The sequence below is a fragment of the Homarus americanus genome, unplaced genomic scaffold (genome assembly GCF_018991925.1).
Source record: "Homarus americanus isolate GMGI-L3 unplaced genomic scaffold, GMGI_Hamer_2.0 scaffold37873, whole genome shotgun sequence".
Lineage (NCBI taxonomy): Eukaryota > Metazoa > Arthropoda > Malacostraca > Decapoda > Nephropidae > Homarus > Homarus americanus.
Window position 1 is genome coordinate 1,516 of NW_024744651.1, and position 10,283 is coordinate 11,798.

Genomic DNA, 10,283 nt, shown 5'->3' on the forward strand with positions numbered 1-10,283 from the left:
CTGTTGAGGTACTGTATGGGTGGAACTCCCTTAGAGACTCTTTATGGTGCTGGTACTGTTGAGGGTACTGTATGGTGGAACTCCCTTAGAGACTCTTTATGGTGTTGGTACTGTTGAGGAGTACTGTATGGTGGGAGCTCCCTCAAGGACTCTTTATGGTGGCCCAAGTACTGTTGAGGGAGTACTGTGTAATTTGGAGACTCCCTCCAAGACTCTTTATGGTGGTGGGTACTGTTGAGGGTACTGTATGGTGGAGACTCCCTCAGAGACTCTTTATGGTGTTGAGTACTGTTGGGAATTACTGTATGGGTGGAGACTCCCTTAGAGGCTCTTTATAGTTGCTGGGTGTGCTGTTGAGGAGTACTGTATGGTGGAGACTCCCTTAGAGCTCTTTATGGTGCCTGGTACTGTTAGGGAGTACTGTATGGTGGGAGACTCCTCAGGGCCTCTTTGCTTAATTGTTGATACTGTTGAGGTACTGTATGGTGGAGACTCCCTTAGAGACTCTTTATGGTGGTGGGTACTGTTGGGGTACTGTATGGTGGGAACTCCCTTAGGGCTCTTTATGGTGTTGATACTGTTGGGGGTACTGTATGGGTGGAGACTCCCTCAGAGACTCTTTATGGTGTTGATACTGTTGAGGGGAATTACTTTGTATGGTGGAGACTCCCCTCAGAGACTCTTTATGGTGTTGGTACTGTTGGGGAGTACTGTATGGTGGAGACTCCTCAGAGACTCTTTATGGTGTTGGTACTGTTGAGGGTACTGTGGTGGAGACTCCCTTGAGACTCTTTATGGTGTTAGTACTGTTGAGGGAGTACTGTATGGTGGAGACTCCTTAGAGACTCTTTATGGTGCTGGTACTGTTGAGGAGTACTGTACATGGTGGAGACTCCCTTAGAGACTCTTTATGGTGCTGGTACTGTTGTGAGGGTACTGTATGGTGGAGACTCCATAGAGTTTCTTTATGGTGTTGGTACTGGTGAGGTACTGTATGGTGGAACTCCCTCAGAGACTCTTTATGGTGTTGGGTACTGTTGAGGGTACTGTATGGTGGGGAACTCCCTCAGAGACTCTTTATGGTGTTGGTACTGTTGAGGGTACTGTATGGTGGAGACTCCCTCAGAGACTCTTTATGGTGTTGATACTGTTGAGGTACTGTGGGTGGAGACTCCTTGGGAGGCTCTTTATGGTGTTCTGGTACTGTTGAGGAGTACTGTATAGTGGAACTCCCTTAGGGGCTCTTTATGGTGCTGGTACTGTTGTGAGAGTACTGTATGGTGGAGACTCCCTCAGAGACTCTTTATGAATTGTTGATACTGTTGAGGGAGTACTGTATGGGTGGAGACTCCCTTAGAGACTCTTTATGGTGTTGGTACTGTTGAGGGTACTGTATGGTGGAGACTCACTTAGAGACTCTTTATGGTGTTGATACTGTTGAGAGTGCACTGTATGGTGGAGACTCCCTCAGGAGACTCTTTATGGTGTTGATACTGTTGAGAATTACTGTATGGTGGAGACTCCCTCAGGAGACTCTTTATGGTGTTGGTACTGTTGAGAATTGCTGTATGGGTGGAGACTCATAGAGACTCTTTATGGTGTTGGTACTGTTGAGGGTACTGTATGGTGGAGACTCCCTTAGAGACTCTTTTATGGTGCTGGTACTGTTGGGGAGTACTGTATGGTGGAGACTCCCTTAGAGACTCTTTATGGTGCTGGTACTGTTGAGGGTACTGTATGGTGGAGACTCCCTTAGAGACTCTTTTATGGTATTTAATTGCTGTTGAGGAGTACTGTGGTGGAGACTCCCTCAGAGACTCTTTATGGTGTTGGTACTGTTGAGAATTACTGTATGGTGGAACTCCTTAGAGACTCTTTATGGTGTTGGTACTGTTGAGGAGTACTGTATGGTGGAACTCCCTTAGAGACTCTTTATGGTGTTGGTACTGTTGAGGAGTACTGTATGGTGGAACTCCCTCAGAGACTCTTTATGGTGTTGGTACTGTTGAGGAGTACTGTATGGTGGAGACTCCCTCAGAGACTCTTTATAGTGTTGATACTGTTGAGGGTACTATATGGTGGAGACTCCCTCAGAGAGACTCTTTATGGTGTTGATACTGTTGAGGGGTACTGTATGGTGGAGACTCCCTTAGAGACTCTTTATGGTGTTGTTGGTACTGTTGAGGAGTACTGTATGGTGGAGACTCCCTCAGAGACTCTTTATGGTGTTGATACTGTTGAGGAGTACTGTATGGTGGAGACTCCCTCAGAGACTCTTTTATGGTGTTGTGGTGTACTGTTGAGGGGAGTACTGTATGGTGGAGACTCCTTAGGAGACTCTTTATGGTGATACTGTTGAGGAGTACTGTATGGTGGAGACTCATAGGAGCTCTTTATGGTGTTGATACTGTTGAGGGAGTACTGTATGGTGGAGACTCCCTCAGAGACTCTTTATGGTGTTGGTACTGTTGAGGGTACTGTATGGTGGAACTCCTTGAGAGACTCTTTATGGTGTTGTGCACTGTTGAGGGTACTGTATGGTGGAACTCCCTTAGAGACTCTTTATGGTGTTGGTACTGTTGAGGGTACTGTATGGTGGAGACTCCCTCAGGAGACTCTTTATGGTGCTGGTACTGTTAGGGAGTACTGTATGGTGGGAGACTCCCTCAGGGGCTTTCTTTATGGTGCTGAGTACTGTTGAGGTACTGTATGGGTGGAACTCCTTAGGGCTATATGGTGCTGGTACTGTTGAGGTACTGTATGGTGGAACTCCCTTAGAGACTCTTTATGGTGTTGGTACTGTTGAGGGTACTGTATGATTGGAGACTCCCTTAGAGACTCTTTATGGTGCTGAGGTACCGGGGTGCTGGCATGGGTGGAGACTCCCTTAGAGACTCTTTATGGTGTTGGTACTGTTGGGGTACTGTATGGTGGAACTCCTTAGAGACTCTTTATGGTGTTGATACTGTTGGGAATTACTGTATGGTGGAGACTCCCTTAGAGACTCTTTATGAGTTGCTTTCTGGTACTGTTGAGGTACTGTATGGTGGAATCCCTCAAGAGACTCTTTATGGTGTTGGTACTGTTTAGGAGTACTGTATGGTGGAGACTCCCTCAGAGACTCTTTATGGTGTTGGTACTGTTGAGGGTACTGTATGGTGGAACTCCCTCAGGACTCTTTATGGTGTTGATACTGTTGAGGGGGTACTGTATGGTGGAGACTCCCTTAGAGACTCTTTATGGTGTTGGTACTGTTGAGGGAGTACTGTATAGTGGAGACTCCCTTAGAGACTCTTTATGGTGTTGAGTACTGTTGAGGGTACTGTATGGTGGAGACTCCCTCAGAGACTCTTTATGAATTCTGGTACTGTTGGGGAGGTACTGTATGGTGGGGGCACCCTTAGAGACTCTTTATGGTGTTGGTATTGCTGTTGAGGGTACTGTATGGGTGGAGACTCCCTTAGAGACTCTTTATGGTGTTGGTACTGTTGAGGAGTACTGTATGGTGGAGACTCCTTAGAGACTCTTTATGGTGTTGATACTGTTGGGGAGTACTGTGTGGAGACTCCCTTAGAGACTCTTTATGGTGCTGGTACTGTTGAGGGTACTGTATGGTGGAGACTCCCTCAGAGACTCTTTGAATTATTTGGTGCTGTTGAGGAGTACTGTATGGTGGAGACTCCCTTAGAGACTCTTTATGGTGTTGGTACTGTTGAGGAGTACTGTATGGTGGAGCCTCCCTTAGAGACTCTTTATGGTGTTGGTACTGTTGAGGAGTACTGTATGGTGGAGACTCCCTTAGAGACTCTTTATGGTGTTGGTACTGTTGAGGAGTACTGTATGGTGGAGACTCCCTTAGAGACTCTTTATGGTGTTGGTACTGTTGAGGAGTACTGTATGGTGGAGACTCCCTTAGAGACTCTTTATGGTGTTGGTACTGTTGAGGAGTACTGTATGGTGGAGCCTCCCTTAGAGACTCTTTATGGTGTTGGTACTGTTGAGGAGTACTGTATGGTGGAGACTCCCTTAGAGACTCTTTATGGTGTTGGTACTGTTGAGGAGTACTGTATGGTGGAGACTCCCTTAGAGACTCTTTATGGTGTTGGTACTGTTGAGGAGTACTGTATGGTGGGCTACTCCCTCAGAGACTCTTTATGTTATGTTGAGGAGTACTGTATGGGTGGAGACTCCCTTAGGACTCTTTATGGTGTTGGTACTGTTGAGGAGTACTGTATGGTGGAGACTCCTTAGAGCATCTTATGGTGTTGGTACTGTTGAGGGTACTGTATGGTGGAGACTCCCTTAGAGACTCTTTATGGTGTTGGTACTGTTGAGGAGTACTGTATGGTAGAGACTCCCTCAGAGACTCTTTATGGTGTTGGTACTGTTGAGGAGTACTGTATGGTGGAGACTCCCTTAGAGACTCTTTATGGTGTTGGTACTGTTGAGGAGTACTGTATGGTGGAGACTCCCTCAGAGACTCTTTATGGTGTTGGTACTGTTGAGGAGTACTGTATGGTGGAGACTCCCTTAGAGGCTCTTTATGGTGTTGGTACTGTTGAGGAGTACTGTATGGTGGAGACTCCCTCAGAGACTCTTTATGGTGTTGGTACTGTTGAGGAGTACTGTATGGTGGAGACTCCCTCAGAGACTCTTTATGGTGTTGGTACAAACTTTTGGAGCTCAAGAGCCTCTGATTACACAACACTTGTTATGAAGCAGGTGAGGTGATTATTGTATTGTATAATCAGTAAACGTTGAATAATTGTGTGAATATCTGATGATTATTAAATATATTGGAACACCTTGGCCACGCCTGAATGTTTGCCGGCTTATATGGTATTGGAACACCTTGGCCACGCCTGAATGTTTGCCGGCTTATATGGTATTGGAACACCTTGGCCACGCCTGAATGTTTGCCGGCTTACAAGGCATTGGAACACCTTGGCCACGCCTGAATGTTTGCCGGCTTATATGGTACTGGAACACCTTGGCCACGCCTGAATGTTTGCCGGCTTATAAGGTATTGGAACACCTTGGCCACGCCTGAATGTTTGCCGGCTTATAAGGTACTGAAACACCTTGGCCACGCCTGAATGTTTGCCGGTTTATAAGGTACTGGAACACCTACAGATGTTTGTTGCTGATAATATAAAGTTTGTGCAGTGATCCATCCAGTGTATTACTGAGCCTCTTATATTTACTGCAGTTAATCACCAGTACTCTACAGTAAAGAGGAATTCACAGTTTTATATATTTTTGGGGGGTTTAAGTCAGATTTTGTGTTAACAATAGGAAGGTTGCAGTGAACATCCTGCATGCTACTAACCTAACCTAACCTTACCCCCCCAGAGTACAGGACTGGCGTGACTGATGGCTCACTCAACACACCACTAATGCTCCACCAACCCTGCCTCACCTGGGATTGAACCTGTCTCTCATGGATTGGAAGTCCAATACACTTCCATATGAATCTACTATATAGTGTGTGTGTAATTAAAGTACACCAATTCCCCCATTAAAGTTGTTTCGGTCAACGTCGTTTCGTTATAACGTCTTTGAAAAAAATTATGTATGAACCCGATTGGTTGATAACAGTTGGCTGTGACCAGCGTTGACCACATGTTTGTGTGTTGTGTTCAGTGGTTGATAACAGTTGGCTGTGACCAGCGTTGACCACATGTTTGTGTGTTGTTGTTCAGTGGTTGATAACAGTTGGCTGTGACCAGCGTTGACCACATGTTTGTGTGTTGTTGTTCAGTGGTTGATAACAGTTGGCTGTGACCAGCGTTGACCACATGTTTGTGTGTTGTTGTTCAGTGGTTGATAACAGTTGGCTGTGACCAGCGTTGGCCACATGTTTGTGTGTTATTGTTCAGTGGTTGATAACAGTTGGCTGTGACCAGCGTTGACCACATGTTTGTGTGTTGTTGTTCAGTGGTTGATAACAGTTGGCTGTGACCAGCGTTGGCCACATGTTTGTGTGTTATTGTTCAGTGGTTGGTTGATGCTCTTCAAACATTCACTTTAAATACAATTATAAATTTATTTGAGCCCAAGAACAGTGGTGGTAAACATGCATTATGCACCACTACTGGTTGTGGTCACAGGCGAGTGTTACAAAGTTAACTGGTAACACAAGTGACATTATGGAAAGAATGTTGAACATGTGGATCAACAAAACTTTCCATATTAGTTGTTCTCCATACAGGTGAAAAGTGTAAGTTTATTATAAACTTTAAAACAACAAGAAGGTGATAGTGAAGTAGTGGTTTACAGGAACCTAACAACAACGTTAATGGGGGAATTGATGTACAGTAATGTGTTATCTGGTCATAGCTGGGGGGGTTCTCACTCACTTAACCTGTCTTCTTATTATTAACAGAGATATTTTAAGTAATCAAACTCTAGAAATACTTTTGATATGACAGTTTACCCTCTTGTGCTGGCCCACGGTGGCTCTCTTGTTTCACTCCTCTTGTTGAGTCTCCTCTAATGCTGCCACAGACTTGTACATTAAGAGTCCCTCCTCCTCCTCCTCCTCCTTCACCACCCCCTCCACCCACCTCCTCCTTCTCCTCTACCACCTCCTCTTCCACCACCTCATCCCCCTCCTCCTCCACCACCACCTTCACCACCTCCTTGTTGCTTAAGGTAATAAAGATAAATCTTCTCAACCATCCTGCTGACGTGTTAGGACTTAAGGCCAATATACTGTACTTAGAGAATATTTTATACTGTATTAGATAGACAGATAAATGGCAGGTTTGGTATTAGACGGCTGGTGAGGACGACCGCCTCTAGCAGCGTACAGTACACAGACCTTGAGTGTGTGTGCTACTGGTACTCACACTGAAGGAGCATTGCTATAATCTCCTGTCTTTCTTACCTTAGATTATAGACATTATACAGTAATTATTATTGATAGCCATGTGATATAATTTACATCCTGGTATTTATTGGATGATGCAGATGTACCGTAGCTTCTTGTAGACCACCGGGGAGAGGTGTCTTGTTCACCATTACCGGACTACATAAGTAAACACTTGGTTATCCTTCACCAGACAACATATTGAGACTTTATAGATATGGTGACCCGAGGCTTTGATAAACAGATTATTGCTAGTCATAGTTAATGATGAGTAAAACTATTTAGGTTGATCTTGAAGGGGTGAGGCATCCCAGTTAAGTAAAGTACAGGTACAATGTATTTGAACAACCTGAGGCCTTCATTTTGTTTGAAGAAATACATTAAATGTTGTGTATTAAGTATCAGTATGTGCAGTATTAGTAATATTATCTACATACTGTACTGCACTATCATATCAATGTGTACCCTCTATAATGGTAACTTATACACTACATGTACTAAGTTTGAAATAAATGACAAAACTGTATTTTTTTCTTTCAATACCATATAGTTTCACCATATTGTATGTTTATTTATATGTACAGTACACATTTTCTTGTTGTGTTATGATACCAAAGGCAGACAATATGGAAATGTACAACACCAATTGAAGAGAATTGAACCCTATTGAGTACATGCAAGTTCAATAATTTATAAAGCTAATTTATGTCTAGGTTTGTTATGTACAACTTGCAAAGCCCTTGTGGTCAGACCCCAGGGAGTGGTGGCTGGGTCATTAACCTTATGATTCTTTACCAACCAGTAATATGATAAGTTAACTCCTCCCTTATGACAACTGTTTATCTCTCAAAGAGGAAGAATATGGCTGCCAAGGTTAGAGGTGTGTGGTGGTCTTAGTCTGGAGTACTTCACATTGTCTGTCCATCAGTTGTCACACTGACTGCAGCTCAGCCTGCTGTCTCCAGTGGCCAGACTCCTCTTGTCAGGTGCGGTCCCTACACTCTCCTGCCACCTTCATCTCCTGTTTTCAGTGTAGCTAAGTGCTATTGGCTCACTGAGTCTCAGCTCTTTACAGAGGTTTGTGCTGAGATACATTGTCTCATGTGGTACAAGCACAGTCAGGCTATTTCTATAGAAATGGCAATGATTTTCTGTATATGTAATGTATTTCACGGGTCAAAGGGAGGCTCAGGAACGTAACTCCCGTATTTTATCTATTTCTCATGGGGAAAATTGATCCGCTTAACGTTGTTTAGTATAACGTTGTGTTTTCAGGAACGTAACCCCCGACAATAAGTGAGGACTTACTGTATCTCCAAGGAAGAGAAGAGAGCACCAGGTTTTAAAGAGGCAAAAGACCGCTTGACGTTGTTGCTTGGTGTGAACACTGCTGGCGACTTCAAGCTGAAGCCTATGCTGATTTCTCGCACTGCTAACCCACAGGCCCTGAAAGGTTACTCTAAGGATCACCTTTCAGTGATCTACAAGGCAAACAAGAAGGCATGGATAACCGGCGCCATTTTCAGCCAGTGGTTATACATGTACACTGTCCCTGCAATGAAGGAATACTGTGCCAAGGAGAACCTTGACTTCAAAATTCTTCTGATCCTTGACAATGCTCCAGCTCGTCCTCCCAAACTCATCGACTTGCATGACAGTGTAAAAGTTGTATTCCTGCCTCCCAACACGACAGCACTGATGCAGCCTATGGACCAAGGCGTCATCGCCGCATTCAAGGCGTATTATTTACGCCGTTCTATGGCCCAGCTGCTCAAGGCTACAGGCGGAAAAAATAAACCTACGATCCGAGAATATTGGTGCAGCTTCAACATTCTTCATGCAATTGACAACATTGGCAAGGCATGGGAAGAGGTTTCAGAAAGTTGCCTGAATGATATGTGGCGTAAATTGTGGCCCGAGTGTGTCAACAGTTTTACGGGATTCACGGACTTAGTCCCAGCTGTGAATAGGGATATCCTCAGCTTGGCTAGACAGGCAGGCTTTGATGAGCTGGAATCAGAGGATATTGAGGACGTCCTGGCATCCCATACAGAAGAGCTCACCAACGAAGATTTGCAACAACTAACAGAACACAGTCCTGTTGAAGACAACGACGAAGAACCTCAACGAACTCTAACTACCAAGAGGATGGCAGAAGCGTTCAACATGATCCAGCAAGGTAAGCAAATCCTTGTAGATGTCGACCCAAACAGAGAAGGTAGCTCAAAGGTTCAACGCAGCATTGATGACAGTCTTGGTTGTTACACTGAGATGTGTAAGGAGAAGAAGAGTAGCACCAAGCAGTCAACACTGGATTTATTTTTCCATCGCGGGACGGCAGAAGGAGCTTCTTCACAACAGCCGGCAGCGGAGGAGGAGCAAACAACAATGGAGGAGGAGCAAATAGCGGTGGAGGAACCCCAGTCAGAACAGGAGGAGGCAGCCGCAGAGTCTCAGTGACTCTCCACCCTCGTCCTCTTTCATCCTCCTCCTCCGCCATACTCCTCCCCTCCTGCCATCTGCCTCCTCCACTTCACTACCCACCACACACTCGCTCTACCACCTCTGCCCATCAGTGAGTACCAATACAAATTTAGTAGTTGTATATGTATGCATTATTTTCTAAAGAAATGGCAATGATTTTCTGTATATGTAATGTATAATGTCGCGTTTTTAGGAACATAACCCCGACGTTAAGCGAGGACTTAATGTATCTTGTTTTGAGGATATTTCAACTTTGTTTACCACCCAACCCCCGGTTTTGTCTGGTGTGTGAGGTAGTAAAGGTTGATGCTTCACTCAGCTATTACAGGTGTTACTGTGGAGTGATTAATATGTGCAGGAGCAGCCTTCACACCACCCTCCTCCTCCCACACGTACATATGTACAAAAATAATGTACTCGTACGTCCCAGCTCTGGAATATGTCACTGTTTTGATTGTTACATAAGCACTTGTGTATTCAGTGTTAAATAATCATGTCCACTACACTAGAATACACAACACAGTGTCACAATGTATAGAACATAATGTTTAACATTGAATTTAAGGTCATCACACCCAGATTCTCTCAGGCAGGAGGTCGAGATGTGGGTCGAAGATCAGCAGTTGGTCTTCCTCTGTGAAAACCTTACTGGTGATGTAACAGACCGAGGTGGGAATTCAGATGTGTAAGAAAATGTGAGTTAAAGATGATCCAAATGAAGGTAATGTGTTAATAGAGGGGTTACCAGAGTTTCTTAAGGATGGGCAGAACTATAGGTGAGAGAAAGATGAGGGATTTGAAGAAGTGAAGCAGGTGAACAAAAACACTGATTTAGAGACGAGAGGCAAGATACTGTCAGGGCTGTAGTGCTTTGTCCACCCTGAGGGAAGAGTGGATACAGTTAACTTTGTCCACCCTGAGGGAAGAG

The 10,283-nt window shown here is 44.6% G+C and overlaps 1 protein-coding gene across 1 annotated transcript; it reads left to right on the forward strand.

Annotated features, from left to right (window-relative positions):
- The first annotated feature begins 1,133 nt into the window (after nucleotides 1–1,133).
- Nucleotides 1,134–5,579, forward strand: LOC121877998. Its single transcript, XM_042383956.1, has 3 exons — nucleotides 1,134–1,155; nucleotides 3,661–4,132; nucleotides 4,352–5,579. Exons 2-3 carry the CDS (start codon nucleotides 3,670–3,672, stop codon nucleotides 4,729–4,731), a joined length of 843 nt encoding a protein of 280 aa, XP_042239890.1. The 5' UTR covers nucleotides 1,134–1,155; nucleotides 3,661–3,669; the 3' UTR covers nucleotides 4,732–5,579.
- The last annotated feature ends 4,704 nt before the right edge of the window (nucleotides 5,580–10,283 follow it).